The sequence below is a fragment of the Acinonyx jubatus genome, chromosome A2, assembly GCF_027475565.1.
Source record: "Acinonyx jubatus isolate Ajub_Pintada_27869175 chromosome A2, VMU_Ajub_asm_v1.0, whole genome shotgun sequence".
NCBI classification, from domain to species: domain Eukaryota; kingdom Metazoa; phylum Chordata; class Mammalia; order Carnivora; family Felidae; genus Acinonyx; species Acinonyx jubatus.
In genome coordinates this window covers 152345517-152369422 of record NC_069383.1, presented here as the reverse complement: position 1 = coordinate 152369422, position 23906 = coordinate 152345517, and the positions used below count along the sequence as shown (strand labels likewise).

Here is a 23906-nt window from a genome sequence, read left to right as displayed (position 1 = left end):
AGCTGGGCCCCAGGGCTCCAGGGCCCCGTCTCGCAGCCCCAGCCCTTCCTGTGTCCCACACCGTCACCCTCTCCCAGTCGTTCGCTCGCGCTGGCCCGCACCGCGACAGCCCCCAGGGTCACTCGGCTGCGGCGACCAACTGGGGTTTTGTGTGTTGTTTGCTTTCCGGCAGGTAGACAGGTCCCTACGAAACCGCCCAATGAAGCGTCACCGCAGACACGTGGGCCTCAGTTTCCTCAACCGGACAAAGGAGGAAAGCTGACATTTAACCGCGGGCTCACAGCTCCTGCCTTCGGGAAGGGCGGGGGAGACAATCCAGAGGCGAGAGATACAAGTGGGGGGACACCAGCGAGGCCGAATTCGAATCCACGGCTGGCTCCCGGTCCCCCTTTTGTCCTCTACACCTCCGCCCACTCTCGTCCCACTCCCTCGGTTTCTAACCCTCTCCCCTCTCCTCCCATCTCCCTCCCCTCCCCCCACAGGCCCCGCTCCGCTCCGAGCCCCGCCGGGCCGCTAATTAAATGCAGAACTGGGGGGAGGGGGCGGCTCGCTGTTAACCCCTTCCCGCCGGGCCCAGGAGGGCTTCCCTTGGCTGAGGAGGGGAAGCGGGAACGCTGCTCAGCCCCCCTCCGCTCCTGGCTTAAGGCCCCAGGACAAGCCCATTTGACAGACGGGTAAATCGAGGCTAAGGGGCCAGGCCCGAAGCTCTAGGCAAGAGCCGATTATTAATCAGGGCCTCCAGATAGGAGGGCCAGGGCCTAGAAGTAGCCGAGAGAAAAGGGAGATAGGGGGAGAAAGGCAGAAGGAGATGGAAGGAGAGAGAGCCGGGAGGGAGGGAGGAAAAGTCTGTTGGAGCCAGACAGAAACAGCCAGAGACCCAGAGAGAGTGAGACAAATGAGTTAAGAAGAGACACCAGCTGGAGAAGGCTAGAGACAGCAGGAAGAGGAAGAGAGAAACACTCAAGTATTTTCTATGGGATTCTCCGTCCTTGGCTGGGGACTAGAACTAACTAGTGAGGAAGGAAAGGTGGCCCTCTAAATATCTACAAGGAAAACAGAGTAACTATCCCAGGCTGGCACAGTTGGGACTGGGGGGGACGCAGTGGCCCTGAGAACCATCAGTATGTGTGGTGATAGGGGACTCCTAGGCCACCTCAGGAGCTGGAGGCCCACAGGGCAAGCCCCGCCCTCACTGGCTCCTGGCCCTGGGCTGGCTTGCCCACTATTCGCTGACCTCTGACAGGGCCTTGTTGCCTGAACTGAGGGTCAACCCTGACCAGAGAGCTGTAGGTCACTTCACATTCCCACCCTGTCCTTAGAGCTCTGGGTCAGGTAGACAGGACCCAGACACAGCCATTCCACTGCCTGGGACCCCTGTCCCTCCTCACGATGACTACTGCCACTGTGGAGCTGGGTAAACGAGAGATTTGAGAGGGGCCCAACATTCTTGGGGTGCGAGCAACTGAAAAAATGGGTAATACGTCCAGCAGTGACAGGAGCTATGACGAGATCTCAGGGGGATGTGCAGAGGATCAGTGACATCTGTGGACCAAAGGGGCACAGGGGAAGGGGGGGACCAGGGAAGGCCGGACTCCTGAAAGCTGGAATAGCACAGGCAAAGGTCCTGAGGTAGGAATGCATGATGTGCTGGAGGAGAATCTAGAAGCAGGCCTAGAGTAGGGTGAGGAGAGGGGAGACAGGGTAGGAGGATCACAGGGACACCCAGGTCACCATTGGAGTTTTTGCCAGCCCAGGGGGAGCCTGTGACAACCCTCCCTGCCTCAGTCTCCCCACCAGTGCCCATGTTTCAGAGGATGCAGAGGAGTCTCGGGGGGAATAGGCGCTGCCCAGAGCCACAGGGACCTGTCTTCTGTCCTCCGCAGGTGCCACCCTGGCCTCCTCTCACCCTCTGTGGCTCCCTGCTCCGGCTTGTCTTCCTGTTACCACCTAGCTCTGCCCCTCCTGTGGTCCAGCCTCCCAACACATGCCCATAACGTTCCTTCACCTGCAGTACCCGCCTCAGGAGACATTCCCTGGCCCCCTCCCAGGCAGAGAGCTAAGAGACCCTTCCTCGGCTGGGGCTGGCTCTCCAACCGCACTCAGCCCTCTCACCCTTTGGCTACAAGCTCTGCAAGAAAGGAGGAGGCTCAGGAGACCGGGTTAAGGGAAACAGGGGAAGGTGAACAGTGTGGTCCTTGAGCCTGCGTGAAAATAGCTGCCCCCTCTGCGCCTGCCCCCTTCAAGGAGGCATGACAGTGGCTGCAGTGATGGGGGATGTGCCAGGAGGAGCATCCGGCAGGGCCCACGTTGCCATGGCGACGCTGACTCAGAGGCAGAGGCAGGTAGCGGCATCTAGTACCCACCAGCCTGCCCCTGTGCTCATGGCACCCTGCCCAACCCCCACCCTCCAGCCTCCACTCTGGGGGACCTCTTTTGAAGCTGAAGAAGGGTGGGTGAGACCCCAGCGTTCTCCACTCACCCCTACCCAATCACCTGCTGGAAGGTAGGAGACGCTATTTTATCACACTAACCTGGGTACCACATCTTCCTCCTTCAAGACACTCATCTCCCCATCCATCTGTTTATATGTCCGTCCAGCCAGCCAGCCAGCCAGCCAGCCATCTATTCATCCACCCACCCACCCACCCACCCACTCATCTGTCCATCCCTCTATTTACCCATCCACCCAATATTTATGGAGCCCCTACTGTGCGCCCACATTGTTCTCAGCACAGGGCAGTCATCCTCTGCTCCAGCATTCAAGGTATCAGAGAAGGATCTGGGCTGGGGCGATGCAGGTGACGATGATGAGGCCTCTGTGGCTTCTTGGGCCAAGGCCTTGGGAAGTTGAGGCCCCTTCTCTCCCTCCTGCTCCCAGTCTGTCTCCTCTACCACTATCTGTTTCAGACTCTATCTCCCCATCCCAGAGTACAGCCCAGACCCTTCCCCAATCCCACCGCCTCCAGGCCCCCACCCCCAGACCATGTATCCCCTTTCCTCTCTTCCCCTCATTTATTCACTCCAGCCACATGAGCCTCTGTGTTTTTCCTCCAACACACCAGCTTATTCCCACCTCAGGGCCTTTGCACATGTTTTTCTCCCTGCCTGGAAAACCCTTAAGGTCTTTACCTGGCATTTATCTTGTTTATTTCTTGGCTTCCTTATTATCTGTGTCTACGCCCATCTCCAGAGTATAAAGACTTAAGAGAGAGTCTGGTTCCTTTGGTGTCCTGTCTGCCTATCTCTGCCTTCATTTTGCCCGCTGTGAAATGGACAGATGGGAATGGTGTTCACAAGTAAGACTTTATAGAGGGGGTTGGGAGTAGGAATTAAGTCCTTAGAACTGCGCCTGGCACAGAGTAAGTGCTCAACTAACATTTCCTTAAAAATAGTCCGGGGAGGGGGGGGGTGCGCCCTGGGTGGCTCAGTTGGTTAAGTTCCCTACTTCAGCTCAGGTCATGATCTCACACTCCGTGAGTTTGAGCCCTGCATCGGGCTCTGTGCTGACAGCTCAGAGCCTGGAGCGTGCTTCGGATTCTGTGTCTCCCTCTCTGTCTGCCCCTCCCCCACTCACGCTCTGTCTCTCTCTCTCTCTCTCTCTCTCTCAAAAATAAACATTAAAAATTTTTTAAAACATAGTCCAAATGTCCATGAGCTGCTGAAGGATAAACAATATATGATCCGGCTATACAAAGGAATACGACTCAGCCATAAAAAGGAATGAAGCCCTGACACAGTTACATCGCGGATGAACTTTGAAAACGTCGTGCTCAGTGAAAGAAGTCAGACACAAAGGCCACCTGTTGTATGATTTCATTTATATGAAATGTCCAGAGCAGGCAAATCCATAGACCCAGACAGCAGATTAGTGGTTGTTCAGGGTCTAGGGGAGAGGGAGTGGGAGGTGACTGGTAACCGGACAGGGTTTCTTTTTCTGGGTAATGAAAATGTTCGGAACTAGAGAGAGGTGACGGTTTCACAACACCATTTTAAATGCCAGTGAATCGTTCGCTTTATTTTATTTTATTTTTTATTTTTCTTTACTTTTATTTTTAAGGGATTTTTACGCTCAGTGTGGGCCATGAAGTTCGTGGGCCATGAACTTACAACCCTGAGATCATGAGTCGCATGCTCCTCCAACCGAGCCAGCCAGGCGCCCCGAATCGTCCACTTTAAGATGGTTAATTTCAGGGTGCCTGGGTGGCTCCGTCGGTTGAGCGTCCAACTTTGGCTCAGGTCATGATCTCGCGGTCTGTGGGTTCAAGCCCCGCGTCGGGCTCTGTGCTGACAGCTCAGAGCCTGGAGCCTTGTTCAGTTTCCATGTCTCCCTCTCTTTGCCCCTCCCCCGCTTGGTCTCTGTCTCGCTCTCTCAAAAACAAATAAGCATTCAATATAAAATAAAATGGTTAATTTTGTGTGAGTGAATCTTACATCGGTAATAATTTTTAAAAGAACATTGGGCGATAACTAAGGAAATCTGAATAAAGTGTGTACTTCAGTTAATAATGATCAGCTTACTGCAACTTCAAGATGCCCAGCATGCACTTGCCCTTGAGCCTTCACACCTGCTGTTCCATCTAGCTGGAGGCTCCGGGGAACCTAGGAGCTGGATCAGACTCTGGGGTCTGAGCTGCAGTCTAACCATTTGCCGTCCCTCTGCCCCCTCCCCCCCCCCACTCCAATCACTGGAAAGGTCAGAGTGGTGGATAGGGATGATGTTGAGGACATTCCCCTGCCTTTGGAGGGTCAGTCTGCACTCTCCGGGGTGGGGGGGGAGGGAGAAGGACCTCCAAGCTAGTGGGGTCCCGCAGCAAGTGGGCAGGAGAGGCAATGGATTCCATCCAGCTGGGGAGCCCTCTCCTGTTTCCAGCTGTCTCATGAACACAAACAGCAAGAACCATTTTTTGAATTTTTAAGGAAAGTTGCTGAGTAATGAAGATCTCCCTGGACAGCACTGCTGTGCCCCCAGGCTCCCTCTCCAGGAACTGAGTCTTCTGGGGTTTGTGGAAAAGACAGCCTTTCCAGAAGCTTCTGAGGAAACCATGTCGAGGCTCTCCATGGCGACAGGGAGAGTGGGAGGGAGGGAGGGAGGCCACCTCACCATCATCCACACGCACTTGGGCATTTAGGGACATCCCCGAGCCCTGCTTGCCAGGGATACTCAACATGCCAGAGGGGCACAGTGTGGAGGGACAGGCCCTGGGCGGGGGGGGGGCCCTACAGGGAGGGTTTTCAAAGGAACAGAGAAGGGAATGAGGGAGGGGAAGACGCAGGAGGACGCACTGAGTATTTTTAGGCACTGAATGCAGCCCTGAAATATTTCCACGGCCACTCCCCGAGGGTGAGCAGGGTGACTATTTCGGTGCCTGGTTCCAGTGGAGGCGGGACGGACAAGGGTGAGTCACCGCTGGGTGGCTGGACCCAGACTGGGAGGGGGCTCTTAGGGCAGGACCGGGGGCCTTCCAGGTGACCACTCACCAGCCTGGGCCAGGCAATCAGTGCTGGCCTCCGGGGCGAGGAGGACGGTGGCCTAGCCAAGCCAAGCATGTGGCACCATCGCCAGGGTCCCCCCAGTGAGCTGCTCGGGCTGAGCCCAAGGCTTATAGAGACGGAGAGGGTCCCAGGAGGAGTTTCCGACACTCTACAGGTGATCGGTGAAGAGTGAAGCTCCCCTCTGAGCCGCATGCAAGTCTGTATGGAGCGCTTGCTGTATACCAAGCCTCCTTCCCCTTGTAATCGTCCCGACAACCCCTGTGAGGTAGAGGCCACTGTGATCCCTTGTGACCAGCAAGGAGGTGGAGGCGCAGTGGGGTAACCCTTGCCAAACATTTGGTATATCTCGAACCCAGTCCATCAGTGGAGGCTACAGTCAGGGGAATAAGTTTTAAAGCAGGTGCCAACCTCACCCGCCCCCACCCCAAACGACTCCTGTCTCCTGATTCCATACCTGACACAGCTAAACTAGGAGAAGGTAAACGGATCCTCCAAGTTCCAGGAGGCAACAGAAGGAGGAGCTTGGAGGAGCCTCTGGAGCTGTGTGACCTGGGGGCAGGTGGCTCACCCTCTCTGTGCCTGAGTGTGGGAGCTACCTGGCACACACTGGATTGTTTTTAGGATCACGGCTTGGGTCTGATGACTCCTTTTTTTTTTTTTTTAATGCTTTTTCAAAAAAAAATTTTTTCATTTAGAGAGAGAGAGAGAGAGCACACGCATAAGCACATGCGCTGGGGGTGGGGGTGGGGGCGGGTAGGGAGGGACAGAGAATCCCAAGCAGGCTCTACACTGTCAGCACAGAGCCTGACGAGGGGCTCGAACTCAAAAACCATGAGACATCATGACCTGAGCTGAAATCAAGAGTTGGGCATTTAACCAGCCGAGCCACCCAGGCGCCCGGGGTCTGATAACTCCTGACCTCATCTCTGCCCGGCCGTGACAAGCCACATAAGCTTGGGGGGCTTTTCACTTGCAGTTCCCTCCACCTGTTCCCTCCTCTCTTCCCGTGGACAGTGGCTTCTTGACCTTCGGGAGTGGATTTGAACATGCCTCCCTCGGTGAGGCCACCCCTTCCTCTCTGGAAATCTTCAATCCCAGCATCCTGGTGTTCCTAAGAAAAGACGAACCCTTCTGCCTGGGCCCTCATGGCATGCCTGCCCCCTCTTTTTTTTTTTTTTTTTAACATTTTATTTATTTTTGAGACAGGGAGACACAGAGCATGAACGGGGGAGGGTCAGAGAGAGAGGGAGACACAGACCAAAACAGGCTCCAGGCTCTGAGCGGTCAGCACAGAGCCCGACGCGGGGCTCGAACTCACGGACCATGAGATCATGACCTGAGCTGAAGTCGGACGCTTAACCGACTGAGCCACCCAGGCGCCCCCCCGCCCCCTCTTTTACCACGTCTGTGACCTCTACTGTGGGCCGAGCCCCCAGCACCAACCTCCTCTTAGTCTCCTGGCTTCCGCTCTTGTCTCGGTCTGTTCCAGAACCCTCTGTGCCTCCCATCTGGCTCAGGGCCTGCACCTGCCCCACTTCCTACCCACTCACTTTGTTCTTGTCACCACTCTGTGCAGGGTCTTTGCACTGGCACAGGCCTTTCCCCTTGTCTGAAATGCTCTTCCCCTCGATGGCTCGCTCCCTTGGCTTCCTCCTTTTCTTGAATGTCACCCTCTGGCCTGCCCTGACCACCTTTCTCCCACTCTTGCTTGCTTTTTCTCCACGCTGATGCATTCGGCTTGTTTGTTGCTCGCTCACTCTGTGGAAGGTAAGGGCCACCGGGCCAGGGCTCTTTGCCTCATTCATGCTGAGTGTCCAGCAACCGGGACGGGGTGGTGGCCCCAGTTCCTCCACCTCCAGGCCAGCCCCTGCTCCACTGAGGCGGGCAGCTTCTCCCAGAAGTCCTGTGAGCGGACATCAGCCCCACTCCTATACCCCTTACTGGCCGGGTGTCCTCAGAGGGACAGTGGAAGACACCAGGGCACTCACTGAGCCACTGGAGACACACTGCTGATACCAGGACAGGCTGGGGGCCCTAGGGTCCAGATGGATGGGTGGGGAGGACACTTGTCATCATGCTCCCGTGGACTCAGCGGGCACAGGGAAGGGCTTCCCCGCGGAGCTGCTCTTGAAGCAGCAGGTGAGGCCCTGCCGAGAAGGTGTTGGGGGGGGTGTGTGCAGACAGGGGTGGCGCAGGAAGCAAGAGAGATGCCCCCCCTTCCCCCCGCCCGCTGCCGCCTTGTGGGACGGATGCTTCGGGTTGCTGGCCGCATCCGTGTCCCCCAGATGGACTCTTGGCCCCAAGTCAGGCAAGCAGGGGCCAGGGCCGTCAAGGCTGGCCCTGCAGGGCTTGGGCTCCAGGCTGAGTCACACCTCCGCTCAGATGGGAACTGGAGCAAACGCCAGGGGTAGGAGGTCCTTGGTTCTTGGGAACCGGGAACAACCTACGTTGAAGGCGTCCTACTTGCCCCGAGTCACGCACCGGTCAGCTGATGAGGGCTCAGGTCCCAGCCGACAACCATCAGAGGGGTGGAAAAATCGAGGCCCACTGCTTAGGATCTAGACGGGCTCTTTTGGTTTCTCTTCTTGTTGAGGGGGCCGAGGCTGGTTTCTCGAAACCAACCGGGAAGCTTTGAAAAACGGGGCCGTCCCGACAGCCAGCTCAAAAAGACAGAACCTTCCGGAAACCCACTGCACCTAAGCGGACTGGGCTGATGAGGCGGCTCACGTCACGGGAGGGCGAGGAGGGGACTGGGCTGCAAGCCCGGGCTGCCTGGCTGGAAAGGTCAGGGCCGGCTGGCATGTCTGGCGACACACGCGGGAAGCCGCGATTACGCAGGCTGGCTCCGGTGCAGGCGCTGAGCCCCAGTGCAGAGCCGTGGTGGGGGTGGGGGGAAGGGAGAGCCTGGGCCCAAGACCCTGAACTGTGAAAGGCGTTCCCGTTCTCGTTGTTCTCGGGGGCAGGGCTAGGTTAGGGGAGGAAAAACCAAACTGCAAGAAGCAGGAAGGGGCGGGGACTCCAAAGGGCTTCCCATTCGCAGCCTTGCTGGACACCTGACCCCAGCTTTCATCAAAGCCTCTCCAGACGGGGCCCCACAGGCTTTTATGGGCCTGTGAGTCCGGGGCCATGGGGGAGGGGAGCTGAGAACCCGGCCATCTCCCTTCCCACCGGTCCTTCTGGCTCCTGCCCCCACCCCCCACCCCCAGCCCGCAGCCCACGTCTCTGAGGGATGTGATCTCTTTGGGCCTGGGGCTTTGCCAGGCGCCCCCGGGTTCCACTCTGCCTCCATGCCCTGTCCCCCGTCCGCGCCAGAGTGCTGCTTTGACACTCGACACATACTCGGGGCTGCAGCAGGTCCCACGAGGGGCGCCCGAGGGAAAAGCAACGGTGGTGGCCTGGGGCAGGGCAAGAGCACATCTTGAGAGGGGCTGAGGAGTCTCAGATGTGGCTACCTGCGAGACTGCCTGGCTAGCCCTCAGCAGCTCCAACCAGTGGAGTTCTGTCTCAGGCAGCACCTTGGATGCTGATCACCCCTGAGAACGGGTCTCGACACCGTGACGATGAGAACCCGCTCTGGTGGGAAGCGGCTGGTGCCCCGTCTTGCCTCCCAGCACCAGGCTGTCCCGCGGTTCCCCTCACTTGTAACAACAAGGAAAATCAGTCCGCTGACAATGGCACAGAAGCATTTTACAAAAGTGCTGGCTCAACATCCCAGGCAGATCACGTCTGTGCCCCAACTTGGGAGAGGAGATAAGAGCCTCATGACAAGGTTCCTCGCACGTTGCTGGAGGCAGCTGCTCGTCACAGCTTCTCTCAGTGAACCTGGTGTGAATGGTGCTTACAAAGCAGGGGCGGAGGGCAGGACACTGGTGGCAAGGATGGGCTGCGTGGGCATCACGCTGGCTCCTCCCTGGGACTTCCCTCCCCCCCCCTTCCCCGCATCACCTCTCTCTGCAAAGGGGCCCAGGGATGACAGGCAGACCTGGTACTGGAGGGCCACTCCCACCGCCCAGACAACAGCCACCTCTTTCTTAAAAGGACATCATGGGACACGGAACCAGTGTCCTGTTGAAATACTTCCCCTTGGCGAGACAGGCAGCAACCCTCGAAAGGAAACTTCTTTTATGGGGCTGTGATTTCCTGAGGATACCACACTCTAGATGTGCCCAATGGCTCAAAAGGAATTAGGAATTTGCAGTTGGTAGTTGTATTTGTTTTTTATTTTTGTAACACAAACAGGGAGAGAGGAGGCAAAGGGGCAGGGCGCAGCAACGTCGCAGGAACAGCTTCTGTGGCGGCATACGTTCCTACGTATTTGTTTTCAAAAGGCAGTTCTGAGGTCCGTGTTTCAGGAAACTCCCAAGGCTGTCAATCTCAGTGCAAACAGCTTAAAATAAAAACCTCCGGTCTGTTCACCACAGGAGGATCCAACTCAAAATGCAAAATAAGCCTGTTTGGAAAGCGCCCGCCCTCAAAACAAGAGCGAGGGCTTTAAAGACATATTAAACACAGAATCTTCCAGGAATCGAGTCAGCTGCGGCATCACAGAACCAAAAACACCAAATAACATATCCAACTGTAGAACTGCTGGCTTTAAAAAATAAAGGGGTGGGGGGGGGGGGACTTACGTAAAAAGGATCACAAAATGACAGACGGGGAGGGACGGGGGCTCTTCCCCAACACCTGCCTCTTCTTTTTGCTCTGAACACACTCCCGAATCGGAGAGCAGGACCGCAGCATCAGGGAGCGGCAAGAGATGCTCAGGGGCAGCTCAGTCTCGGGGGGACGAGGGGCGGCTCACTGTTTGCCCGCCTGTCTGCCCGGCTTCTTTTCCGGCTGACCTCTGCCTGTGCCTGGGATCCCACCTCGGCCCCGGCCACCAAACACACCTGTGAAAACAGAGGAGGGGGCTGCAGCAGACCCAGGTCTGGAAGTCCAGCTGAGATGTGGGGTGGTGCTCCAGAAAGTTCTCAGTGTTGACAAGGGACAAGACCAGCTCCCCAGGGGTACGAGGGATGGCAGGGAGGACAGAGGTCAGCTCCCAGTCACACTGGGGCTTGGGGCGGGCTTCCTGGGAGAGGGCCTGGGGCCAGGGTAGGGGGGAGTCATCAAAAGGACAGAGCCAGATGGCTTCCAGGAGGAGGGGAGCGAGAGCCCGAACAGGGACAGCACTCAGCCCAGGGGGAGGGGCACAGGCCCCCAGCTCTGAGGACCCAGGCTTCTCTTTCCCGGCACCGCCCACACCCATTGGCCCAGGAGAGAAACCGTTGGGAGATTCTGTGTGTCCAGCCTGGGGGCGGGGATAAGGGAGTTCTCTGCCCTCTAACCCCCGCTGGCCAGTGATGAGGCTGTGTTTCTAAGACATTTTATGTGGAGCCCGAGGTAGGAGCTGTGTAGGAGGCTGAGTAGTCAGGGATAGAACACAACCCCACCCAGGGAGGACCCGGAAGGACCAGGGCAGCATGGGGACACAGAAAGGTGCCCACAGTCCCCCTTCCGCCACAAACCCGCAGCGGGCCCTACAGGGACTGACGCCAATGCCCGCAGAAGCTGCCTCTCCTCACCTCTCACGGGCAAGACCAGCTCTGTCACACACCGTGAGATTTCCAGCTGCCGCCGAGGGTCCCATGGCCTCTCTCTTCAGAGTGGCCCAAGGAATTACTCCTCCCTCTGTCTCTGCTCCCCTGGGCAGCTCACTCACCAGTGGTGGCCCCCAGCACGAAGAGCCAGCCCCCAGGTATGGAAAAGGCCCAGTTCACCCCCAGGCCTTGGTAACCCTCCACCTGGAGTGCCCTCTCCGCCTCCTCCCTCTGGCTCACTCCTGATGATCACGGGAGCCTCGAGGCTCCGGGCTGACTCTGTCCGTCCTGGCCCTGCCTGTGAGCCCCCGGGGTGTGTGTGGGGGGACCTAGGCCTGGCACACAGAAGGCCCCTACAGATGGAAGAGACAAAGCCAGGGCCCTTCAACAAGAGGAGTGAGTGGGGGGCTGGGGGGTCTGCAGATGGCCTCTGGGCTCAGGCCCCAGCTGACTGCACAACAAATTGAATTTTAAGCCAGATTTATAATCCCGGGGTTGGGGGTAGGGTGAGGGGAGTCGATCAAAAAGGCATGAACTTTTCCTTGTATAAAGGAGAGACAGCAGGGAAGGGTCTCACGCCAGGCCCTGAGCTGGGATTCTCACCAGCAGCCTGGTGAGGCAGGGGCCCCCAGACTCTCTGCAGAGGGGAACCTGAAGCTGGGGAGGTGCCTCGCCATGCCCAGAGCACCTGCCAGGACCCGCAGGTGGGAATCAGACGAGGGCTCCTCAAGTCCCAGGTCAGCACAGGCACCGCATCAGTCGGCTGAGCTGGACCCAGAGTTAAGGGAGCACCGAGGACTGCTGCCGGGCAGAAGGGCCCAGGTCGGGGAGGAGGGGGGTCAGCACCACCCACCAGGACTACATGATGCTCCTTGGGTTGGGCCTGTGGGGCTGGGGCAGGCAGCAAACAGCAGCACCAGGAGAGCCCTGTGAGTCATGACCCCCAGCTCTACGTAGGGGGCTCAGAGCCAGGCCTGTGGCACCGTGACGGCACCACCCAAGAATGTCAACACTGGGACGGGATGGCTGACACGTGCTGCTGCAGCCACCCTTCAGCGGCAAGGCCCGGGCAGACCCCGTGGCCTAGCCAGATGGAGGGGTCGGGGGGAATGAGGGAAGAGAAAGGCCTACCTCGCCCAGCACCCCCCATGCCTCGACCCTTCTGCTGCTTCTGCTGCTGCAGGCCACCGCGGCCACGGCCCTTGGCCACCACCTCCTCCTTGACCATGTCGATGATCTCATCAGGTATGCGCAGGTACTTGATCGTGCTGCCACGGATGTAGCACTCGGGCATCCGCCAAAACTTGTCCCCATCCTGTGTGAGAGAAGGGGGAGTCTCAGATCTGGGGAGCATGGGGGGAGTCCCTGCAGAGGGGGTACAGATGGCCAGGGCACATCTGTCCCTCATGTCCCCATTCCTACCTGGGCCACAGTCCTAGCCTCCCTGCACCTGCAATCACCCCTGCGTAGTTCTCAGTCCTGGACTTGACGTGGGGGTGGGGGAGCTGCCTTCCAGTGGAATCTCTCCAGACCCTTGGTATCCCTTTATACAGGAAGAGTCAGGGGATCACATGAGATAGCTTCCTCATTCTCGACCTGTCCTCCAGTGTGGGACAGGGTTTGTTACCTGCGGCCCACAGCCCAGAGAAGGCTGTGGCCCTACGTACCAGGCACTGCCACAGCCTGGCCATGGCCCAGCCCCTCCACTCTCCTGCCCAGCCTTCTAGAACCCACCTTCTGGAACCCTCTCCTCCTGCCCTGATTCATTCATTCATCCACATGTCTCCTGACAGGCTCTGAGCTGGGTGTGGGACACAAGTAAGTGGGATAGAGACTCTGTGTGACCGGTGAAGAGGGCGGGAGGGGGTGGCAAGGCTGGCCAGAGGCGGCAACCAATGATGCCAGTTTTCAGAGGAGCTAATTAAGGCTGGAGAGATTAGGAGGCTTGCAAAGTCACAGACTCCGGAGCAATGCCAACGCTGCAGGTCCTAGGATGTCAACTGCCTCCCCCGCCCCCCCCCCCCCCCCCCCCCCCCGCCCTGTACCCTGTGACCAGCACAAGGCCTTGCTCCACCCCCTCCTGTTGCCCTTGGGCAGGAGCCCAGGGCCTCTTCCTTCAGATTAGTTCTCCAGCCCCACCCCTGGTACCCTGAGCCAGAAGTCTTGGCAGCCCTCTCCTCCCTGCACATCCCTAGAAATCAGACCAAGACACTTCCCTTCTCAGAACCCAATCAGGGCCCCCTTGGCCCAAGGACAAGGTCCAAACTCCTCAGTGTGGCTCCCAAGGGCCTGAGATCTAGCCCCACCCTGGCTGCCCTCTCTCAGCTCTCGATGACGTGCCTTCCAGATGGAAACTTCTGGAACACACAGTGGGCTTCTTGCCTCTAGCACTTTGCAAATGCTGTTCCCACTTTTCCATGTCTGGCTAACTCTGACCCCCGACAGGCCTTGCTTCCCAGCCTCCTTGAAACCCCCAGTCCTCATGCATAACACTTCCCAGCAGTGCCTGGGTCAGGCCGGTCTGGCCCAGTGGAAGTACTCAACATGACAAATGGAAAACTAAGGGCCAAAAGGAATGTCTGGGGGCCAACTCTTCCCAGGAGTGTGCACAAGCCCCCAACCCGCACAGGAATCCCATGAGGTCTCGGGGCACTCCTCTCCCAGGAAAGGTAGGCCAGGGGCCAAGTCCGCAGGGATGCAAAGTACAGCCTGACAGAAACAGAATGATTCCATGGAAGCTCAGGGCTGGGACTGGCTGCTCAGGGCTCAGCTTTCCCTTAGCCAAGGACGGGCTGGGCCCAGCACACTCCCTGCAGGAACCAGAGGTTACTCTGCATTCCCTGGCAAGAGCTGAGCAGCCTGAGCTGAAACCACCCTCCAAGCAACCTTAGCTTTCCAGTGCTTTCTTGGCCCCTGGGGTGTCTGTATCCTGCCCATGCTGCCTGCTGCCCAAGGGAGGTGCTGCTACCACATGTTTACAGATGAGGATGCTGGAGAGCCCAAGGGACACTGAACCTCACACCGGCCTCTCTTTCCAACCAGTAGATACAAAAGGAGGACGACCCAGGAGGACCCACAGGTCCAGTCTCTGCTGGCGGTGGAGGTCAAGGCTGACCTTGCCCTGAGAACTGGCGGTTGCTTCCAGGCCCCGGCCGTGGACACAGACCTACTGGCCACGTGCTAGGCTATGCACTGTGACAGCGTCTGCTATAGCCGCACTGGAACTGCCCAGACACCTGCTGCCAGAAGAGCGGCATGGAAACCCGGAGAAAGTTCCTAGCGGGACACCTCCCACAATGTACCATCACAAGAAGCAGGGCACAGAGCCACACCGGTGAGGGGAGATGGTCACACTTGCCACTCTGCCTGCTGGGGTGTGAACCATCCAGGAGGACGGCCCAGGGGCAAGACGGGCTGCCTAGTGCTCTGCTGTACTCTGGGATGGCAAGCCTCAGGGCACCTGCCCACGGGCTCAAGACAGCCCCATTCTGGATGGTCCCCCTGCACCTTCCTCCCCTGTAACATAGGGGGCTGTTGCCAAAAGGGGGATGGAGACTGGAATCGAGGCAGAAGGAAAGCCCTGGCAAACCCCAACACAGGTTAGCAGTAGAGAGCCCTGCCTTCACCACTATCATCATTCTCATTGCTCTGTGGGTCATCCTGAGGGCTGGGGAGGCCTGTGACCCTAGACCTCCAGTCCTGGCCCATCCAGGGGTCCTCCTGGCCCTGTACTTCCTGGTTTGAGGCCTTGGGAGGTAAACAAGTTTCCTAGTCCACGGGGCCACAGGGCTGCCCTCGCCCCCTGGTGGCCTGGATATCCCATGGCCACATCGCCCTGGCCTGCTTGGCGAGAGATATACACAACCAGGACCAAAGGCAGCAGAGGCTGACAAGGAAGGTCAGGTTTGCCTTGGAGGCCACCGCCCTACCTGGACACTAGGGATCTGTAACCAGAAGTGCCCCCTAGGCCTAAGTCCTTCTTGTTTAGGATGGGCACCAGAGGTGGGGGGATGGGGCAGCGTCCCCATAGGTGCAAAGTCCGGGGCACCAGGTGGAGTTGGAGGCCCGCACATCTGCCCCCACCACGCCTGGACCAGTCACTCGGGCCCCGCCCTTCCTAAGCCCGACTTCTTCCATAGCCTTACCCTGGCGGGATGACCTGGCAGATGTCATCCCACAAGGGCAGGGAGGGGCCTTCACTCCCCTGAGGGCGCCGAGGCTCTATAAGCCCCAGATTTTATACGAGCCTGGCCCTGCCTGACCAGCTGTGCCAGAAGGCCCCCAGGCAGTGGGCGCAGACTCAGGGCACTTGGGCACTCACCCTAGATGTGCAGATCACCTCTCGAAGGTTAATGTTCATCCAGTTATCACAGCTCACCAGGTGCCCATTGTATGTCTCTCCATTTTTGAGTTCCACCAGCTGAAAAGAAACGGCCCCAAGTCAGCCATGGGCCCCAAGGGAAGCGCAGCCCTACTTCTAAGAGCTACGGGACTATGGCCCGGGCCTCATTCTGACACATCCTAGCACCTCTTGGGACCCAGCAGCCACAGCACATGGTGCCTAACATGGTCCACACACACACATCCCCACCCCCTGACCCCCGGCCTCAGTGGCCCATCTTACAGGCGACATGTTTTACATCCTCTGTATGTTTTGCTGGGCATTGTAGACTTCTATGATGAAACCAAAAAAAATTTTTTTTTAAAGTTTATTTATTTTTGACAGAGACAGAGTGCAAGCATGAGCTGGGGAGGTGCAGAGAGAGAGAGAGAGGGAGACACAGAATCCGAAGCAGGCTCCAGGCTCCGAGCCGTCAGCACAGAGCCCGATGCGGGGCTCGAACCCGCGAACCGTGAGATCATGACCTGGGCCGAAGTCCGACGCTTAACTGGCTGAGCCACACAGGTGCCCCAAAACCAATTTTTTTGTGCAAAGCAAACAAACAAAAAAACAGAAAACAAAAACCAAACAAGCCCACAAAAAATCCTCTACAAATCTTTCTTTAAAGGAACCAGCGAGGTTTGGGTAACAGTGGCCACTGATTCATGACAGCTGGGAAGGCACACCTCAGCTGGTCCGGGCAGGTGTGCCAGGGGCAGGTGTTCTTTGATGGCACATGTGTGAGCTTTGGGGGTCTGGAAAGTCTTTTTCCATCCAACGCTTACTTACTCGCCTGTTTTTTTTATTTATTTATTTATTTATTTATTTATTTATTTATTTATTTATTTATAAAGCCTTCTTTTTTTAAATTTTATTTATTTTGTGTTTTTTATTTTATTTTTTTTAACATTTATTTATTATTGAGAGACAGAGAGAGACAGAGCATGAGCAGGGGAGGGGCAGAGAGAGAGAGAGAGAGAGGAAGACACAGAATCCGAAGCAGGCTCCAGGCTCCGAGCTGTCAGCACAGGGCCCGACGCGGGGCTCGAACTCACGAACCGTGAGATCACAACCTGAGCTGAAGTAGGACGCTTAACTGACTGAGCCACCCGGTCGCCCCCTTACTCGTCTATTTTAATGTGTTTTGGGAAAACACAAGTAGTAGCACATCATTCTGAAAATATGCTGACATTTAAAAAAGAATCAACTCAGGGGGAAAAAAAAAAAAGAATCAACTCAGGTACCTGCCCAGGAGAAATAAAAACAAACATCCAGGCAAGAACGAGTGTACAAATGTCACTGTGGCCAAAACAATCCCAAAAAGACAAAAAATAGAAACCACCCACATGTCCATCATTAGCAGACAAATGGATAAACAAACTGTGGTATGTCCACACAAAGGAGTATCACATGGCCATAAGGAGCGAAGCCCTGATACACATTAAAATGTGGAGGAACCTCGAAAAATATCATGCAGAGTAAAAGAAAACAAACACAAAAGGCCACACAGTGTATGATCCCATTTCTAGGAAACGTCCAGAAGAGGCAGATCCATAGAGACAGAAGGCAGGTTAGTGGTTGCCAGGGGCTGGGGGAAGGGGAGTCACTGTTAACAGGGATGGGGTTTCCTTCCAGGGTGATGAAATTGTTCTGAAACTACACAGAGGTGGTTGTTTATAACACTGTGAATGTACTAAATACCCCTGAGTTGTATGTGTTAAAAGGCTGAATGGTAGGGGCACCTGGCTGGCTCAGTCAGAAGAGCATGTGACTCTTAATCTCGGGGTTGTGAGTTTGAGCCCCTTGTTGGGTGTAGAGATTGCATAAATAAATGAATTAAGTAAAAACTTCAAAGAAAAAAGAAAAGGTTCCGGGGCGCCTGGGTGGCTCAGTCAGTTAAGCTGCCGGTTTCGGCTCGAGTCATGATCTCACAGTTCATGGGTTCCAGCCTCACATCAGGCTCTCTGCTGTCAGTGCAGAATCTGTTTTGGATCTTCTGTCTCCCTCTCTCTGACCCTTACTTGCTTGCTTGTGCATGCACACAGACACTCTCTCTCTCAAAAGTAAATAAACATAAAAAAAAAAAAAAGATTGAACTGTCTATGAATTATATTTCAGTAAAAAAGAGAACAGAATATATTGACGTATATCACACACTGTATGATTATAGGCAAAAGTCATTTAGGGAAAAAACACGTGTTATGTGATCCCATGTATATTTTTAAAAAGTACATTCATGTTTATACACGTATGTTAAAAGTCTGGATGTGCAGGGCACCTGGCTGGTTCAGTAGGTGTAGCATGTGACTCTTGACCTTGGGTTTGTGAGTTTGAGCCCCAGTTGGGCCAGGAGTCTACTTAAAAAAAAAAAAAAAAGTGTAGATGTGCATATATCAAAGATATAGTTAATTTGCTGGGAAGGTTAATGAAGAGAAGCTTCTAGGTTTTTTTTTAATGTTCACTTGGTTTTGAAGGAGAGAGAGACAGAGCATGAGCAGGGGAGGGGCCAAGAGAGAGAGAGACACAAGAATCTGAAGCAGGCTCCAGGCTCTGAGCTGTCAGCATGGAGCCCAATGTGGGCTCAAACTCAAGGGCCATGAGATCATGACCTGAGCTGAAGCCGAATGCTTAACTGATTGAGTTACCCAGGTGCCCCTGGAGCTTCTAGTTTCTATGTATCTCTAGTGTTTGACATTTTTAAAAAAAGTTTATTTATTTTGAGAGAGAGAGAGAGAGCATGTGTGTGTGTAAGTGTAGGGGGCAGAAGAGGGGCAGAAAGAGAGGGACAGAATCCAAGCAGGGTCCGTACTCAGCGCAGAACCTGACCTGGGGCCTGATTCCACAAAACTTGAGATCGTGACTTGAGCCGAAATCAAGAGTCGGACACTTAACCCACTGAACCACTCAGGTGCCCCATGGTGTTTGACATTTTTTCCCCCTAAGTTTTTAAACGTTTATTTATCTTTGAGAGCAAGAGAGAGAGAGAATCCCACGCAGGCTCTGCATCGTCAGCACAGAGCCCAACACAGGGCTCGATCCCATGAACTACGAGATCATGACCTGAGTCAAAATCAACAGTTGGATGCTGAACTGCCTGAGCCACACAAGTGGCCCAGTGTTCGACATTTTAATAAGCATGTATTACTTTTATAAGCAGCAGAACTAACCCAGGTCCTGACACAGGCAGAAGAGGGTTAGGAGGGCAGGTCTGCCTCACCCTTTGCCCAGTATCCCCACCCCCATTCTGAGGCTGGCCCCCGCTGAAACTCCTTGCCCCCGACCCACATGGACTCACCATGGGATGATTCTGAGCAGTCTTCAGCAGTGACAAGGGAAGCTGTAAGGCAAACAAAGGCACGTGACTTGTCTGTCTGATCAGCACCAAGGAGCCTTGGCCTCTGGGCACGGCTGGGACTCCAGTCCCACAAATCTGCCAGCTCATCACAGCACTGGGGGTGCGGGAGCATGCATCCCTCACCCCCCGATAGAAGACACGTGCTCCCAACTCTGCCCAACCCCAGGACACACGCTGCCTCCCGGTGTGGTAAAATCTCGAACACTTCCCTCCTGCCCAAGATCAGAGGCAGCAGTCACCTGGTCTTGGGGCTGACCAAGGGCATTTCTTTACAACTCACGTTGCATATATTTACACCCTCGACAGGAAAGGGCTTAGCCCTCCGTGCTTATCAGTAGCATCACAGCACACAGTTCCTACCGCTGGTTGCGTTTTTTACTCAACTACTGTCTCTGAGATGCATCCATGTGAATACATGCAGCTCCTTCAACTTCATCCTCAGTGAGGTTATTGTCACACCCACTCTACAGATGGGGATACTGAGGCTTAGAGACTGAGGACCTTGCTGGGCACTATAGAGCTAGTAAGAGATACAGCCTGGCTTGACCCCATTTGCTGGAAGGCAGTTCATGCCAAGCCCACGCCTCAAAGGGCAGCCAAGCAGCCTTGATCGAAGGTGGCTACGTCTGAGCTAGGTTTTCAGAGAGCACTCCATCAGGTAGGAGGAAGAAACATTCCAGAAAAAAAATCTGTCATTACTACAAGTGACGGCAAATAAAAGATGCACTCTTTGAAATATCACCCACACAAAGTTTTCAAGATATTAAAAAAAAAATCTGCTCTTCTCATTTTGGGTGCACAAATCACGACCCACATACTAAGGGCCTGCCTCTCGGTCTCCAGGAGGGTGACCTCAGGTGGCAGTGCTTGGGTCCAGGATTCAATGACAGGCCAGCTGGCAAGACCAGATGAAGGTTCCGGACCGAGGGTCCCACGGATGAGACACTGCCTCAGCGCGGGGGACGGGAGCTTCACTGTACCCTGCCCTGGCAGTTCTGGAATCCGAAGTCACCCTGCCCCCCAGAAGCTCTCTGCAGGGGAGTCTCAGCCTGCCCTCACCCTCCCAACGCAGGGCAGCTGCTTCTCCAGGTGGTGGCGACAGGAGGCCAGAAATGGCCCTCAACCCCCACAGGGGGGCCCCAGTGGAAAGACTTGAGCGGGGATTCCCACATCCCATAGACCTTCTCTATGAAGGGCTGCCCAGGGGAGGTCCAGCGCCAGCAGGAAGCCGGGCCCAAGCCCACTTCCTGTATTGGCTTCCTGGAAGGGCAAGAGAAGAAGGGGCCACGTGGAGAAGAGGTGGCTGCTGAGAGGAGGGGGGGCAAGCAGGCTGGGGCCCCAAAGAGACAACCTATACAGCTCCTGTGCCCTCATCTGTGCGATGGTGCCCAGGTGCAGAGAGCCATGGAAAAACAGGAGGCTCCGACTCCCACGTGGGGGCCGCGAGCCTCGGTCGCCTTTTACAGTGGAGAAGCCCCAGGCTTTCCTGGGCAAGCCTGTTATCTTGTGTCCAAAATGGGAACGTGGACCAGGGTGGCCCTGGAAGGCATAGAAGATGGCGTCAGCACTGAAAGGCAGACAGAAGTGCAGCCAAGGCCCCTCTAGATGAGGGACCAGCGGCCAGAGCAGGAGGGACCTTCCAGGGACACACAGCAAGATCCTGGTAAAGCCCATGAAAGCAAGCTGATGTCCGTCAGCAGGGGACCCACAGGGGTCCTCCTACGGCATACGCAGCTTCTTTTTAATTTGTTTTATTTTGGGGAAAGCACAAGCCAGGGAGGGTCAGAGGGAGGGGGACAGAGGGTCTGAAGCAGCCTCTGCACTGACAGGCTGACAGCAGCGAGCCAGATGTGGGGCTGGAACTCACGAACCGTGAGATCCTGACCTGAGCTGAGCTCAACTGACTGAGCCACCCAGGTGCCCCGCTTTTTTTTTTTTTTTTAAGTTTATTTATTTATTTTTGAGAGAGAGGGAGTGGGAGGGAGAGCGTGAGCGGGGGAGGGGCAGACAGAAAGGAGAGAGAATCCCAATCAGCACAGCGCTCAAACTCATGGAACTGTGAGATCAGGACCTGAGCCGAAATCAAGAGCCTGACACTTAACTGAGCTACCCAGGCATAGGCTTCTCTGCCGGCGCTGGCCTTTCCCCTGTCCCGGCTACTGGCACCACAGCCCTAGAGAAGCCACGGCTTCCTCGGCTGTCACTGGCAGTGCCCTATTCACAAAGCAGCTGAGAAGGCGTCTGAGACACAGAAGGCACCCAAACCTGCTCCCAACACTCCCCTGCACATCCAGGCCCCAGGCAGGTCACAAGGCCAAGCCAGCTCCAGCCAAACTGGACCATTCGGTTTCTCACAAGCCACACCCATTTGTGCTGAACGACTTTTGTTCCCCAGGTTCCCTCTGCCTGAGCTGTCCTTCCCCAGGCTGGTAGCTGCTCCCATATCACTTCTTAAGGCTCTTGGCCAAGCCCTCATAATAACCTCGTCTAGGGATTGAGATTTCCACCTGGGCCACCCACTGCTGCTTCCATTATAGGACAGAGCCAGTCTCTAATTATCTTGTTTATTATGTCTCCCCGGCTAGACGGGAAAACTCAGAGGGTGTGGACTTTGTCCAGTGCCGAGCTTGGAGCCAGGCACTTGAGAGGGACTCAGTAAATATTTGCTGAACAAATACACAAGAAAATGCACACATCATCCAGGGAGGCAAGCGGTGTGGGTGGAATAACTGCCCCACCCCACAGATAAGAAAAGGCGAGGCTCAGATGGGGAGGGGTGGCATCGGAACAGTCCCCCCAAGGCTGCAATGGCCGGGAGCAGGGTCCACATCTTGCCATCTTCCAGATCTTTATCCCTAAACTGAGCCGGAGACAGAGGCTAGAGGAAGGGGAAGATCCCTGAGAACTTAAAAGACTCGGTGGGGAAGAAGTTCTTGAAGGTGACCAGGCAGATGGCACAGGGCAGGACACCATTGGGGGAGACAAGGCCATCTGGAGTTGGGAAAGTCAAAAGTTCAGAAAAGAGCCTCCCTTCTTCTAGGCTTTTTCAGAATGTCTGGGATCTGGTTCTCAGGTCTAAACCAATCTAAAGCTAGACCTGACAGCTTCCTGAGGCTCCCAATTCAGGAAGCTGTCATGGATCCACCCTCCAGACCTCCTGCTTTCGGCCCCACCATGACCACAGGGAACTGGCAGTGTGTCATGCCTTGTCCCTTCGTGAACATTCTTCAGGCTGAAAAAATAAGTCTTTCCACAAGCACTGTTCTAGGCTCAGGCAACAACTTATCAGGGATAAAAGTCAAAGATCCTGCCTCCAGGGAGCTTAACGAGGAAGGAAACTTCCGGTTCCGCCCATGCCCTCAGGTCAATTCTGCTCTCCGGCAGAGAGGAACACACTCCCTTCTCTCAATTCCTGCAACAGCCAGCAGTATTTAGTGCAAGCCTCCCCTAACCCTCAGGGTGACTGGTGCTGATGGGCTAGGCACTCTCCTTAGGAGGCCTGGCTCTGAATTTCTGTGTGGTCCTGCTTCCCTGTCCGCACATTTTAATTTTTTATTTTTTTGAGAAGGAGAGAGAGAGCACGCAAAAAGAGGGGCAGAGGGAGCGAATCCAAAGCAGGCTCCATCCTCAGCTACGGGGCTCCATCCCATGACCCTGGGGTCATGACCTGAGCCAAAATCAAAAGCTGGACGCTCAACAGACTGAGCCACTCAAGTACCCCTACCATTTTTTTTTTTTTTTAAAGTAAGCTTTATGCCCAACGCGGGGCCTGAACTCACACCCAGTATCAAGAGTCGCATGCTCTACCAACTGAGCCAGCCAGGCGCACCTCCCTGTCTATACACTGAAGGCACAGGCACTCTCTGGCCTAAGTCCAGAACTTCCAGACGCGAGAGCAGCATGGTTCTGGAGAGGTTTCCGGTCAGGGCCTCAGTTTCTCCTTCAGTGAACTGGGAGGGTGCAGTGATTCCACTCGTGGTTCAAAATGCCCTTTCTCCAGAAACGACACCCTGTGTGATCCAGGGAGAAGGCAAATCTCCTCTATGGGCGTTTTTTTCAGCCTGAAAACGAGTGGCACAGAAGACTTGTGCTAACATTCTAAGAACCTTGCAGGTCTTGAAAGTCTCAGAACTGGCTTAATTTGAGAACTCAGATCGGCCCCCTGTCGCTCCACCTTTCCAATGTATGAAGTTAGATTAGGTCGGATGCACTTGGAGCCACTCCCTGCCCGAACTCACTCTAAGGCGTTCACCGGACCCTTTGCCGGGTCCCCTCTCTCAGGCCTCGGTTTCCCCATCTGCAAGGTGGGAAGACTGCAGCTAGGCAGACGTATTATGAGTACACGTTCGTCCAATTCTAAATTCCCTGAGAGCGACGCGCTGGGTGCCCTGGGAGACCTCCCTGCCCTCGTCTGCGGCCGGGGGGCAGAATCGAGGCCCTGGCTGCACGCTAGCTCCGCGTCGCCCCTGCCTCAGCGCCCGCCCCGAAGGCGCTCGGCGGCCGCGTCCCCCGCCTCCCGGGGAGACCTCGCAGCCGCGCAGCCCTCACCATGGTGTCGGCGGGGAGCCGGCGAGCCGACCACTTCCGCCGCCGCCGCTCACGCTCCTGCCGGTAGCCGCCCTGCCGCGCGCCACTAAGCTGAAATGAAGTGGCAGCGACGTGAGCCAGTCAGCGCGGGGCTCGAGGGAAGAGCAACCAATCAACGTGGAGTAGGGAGGGGTCGGCTAGACAAGAGGGACAAGGTTGGCTGTGTTCTCGCTGGAGGAATACGAGAAAGGGCCGTAAAGTGTCGACGTGAGTGCTGAAAAAGGGGCGGAGCCACGCGCGCCAGCGCCAGTGGCCTTGTGGGTAAAGGCGCATGCGCAGGTGAAACTCTCGTTGCTCTCCTGGGCTCCGCGCTGTGGGCAAAGCCGGATATTGCCACAATTTGCAAAGGAAGAAATTGAGGCTTCGTGGTTATTGGGTTGTGTCTAATGCCTCCCTTAGGGCTCCTACACTTCAGATTTTAGTTATTTTAGTTGAGCCTCGCCCCAGGCACGTCTTTTGGTAGGTTGGAATCCCGACTGTGCCTCTCTGAGCCTCAGTTGGGTGACCATCA

The 23906-nt window shown here is 55.8% G+C and overlaps 1 protein-coding gene across 4 annotated transcripts; it reads right to left on the bottom strand.

The window, feature by feature from the left end:
• Positions 1 to 9691: 9691 nt before the first annotated feature.
• LSM4 (LSM4 homolog, U6 small nuclear RNA and mRNA degradation associated) lies at positions 9692 to 23472 on the bottom strand. Of its 4 annotated transcripts, none has more exons than XM_027038390.2 (5): positions 23357 to 23472; positions 18749 to 18790; positions 15394 to 15492; positions 12204 to 12387; positions 9692 to 10382 (listed from the first exon to the last, which is right to left on the bottom strand). In XM_027038390.2, the coding sequence occupies exons 1-5, from the start codon at positions 23357 to 23359 to the stop codon at positions 10291 to 10293; spliced, it is 420 nt and encodes a 139-aa protein (XP_026894191.1). In that variant the 5' UTR covers positions 23360 to 23472; the 3' UTR covers positions 9692 to 10290. The 4 variants fall into 4 exon arrangements, with proteins under 4 accessions (XP_026894191.1, XP_026894192.1, XP_053075596.1 ...); XM_027038391.2 differs by lacking the exon at positions 23357 to 23472 and adding an exon at positions 23047 to 23224; XM_053219621.1 differs by lacking the exon at positions 23357 to 23472 and adding an exon at positions 20911 to 21095.
• Positions 23473 to 23906: the final 434 nt, after the last annotated feature.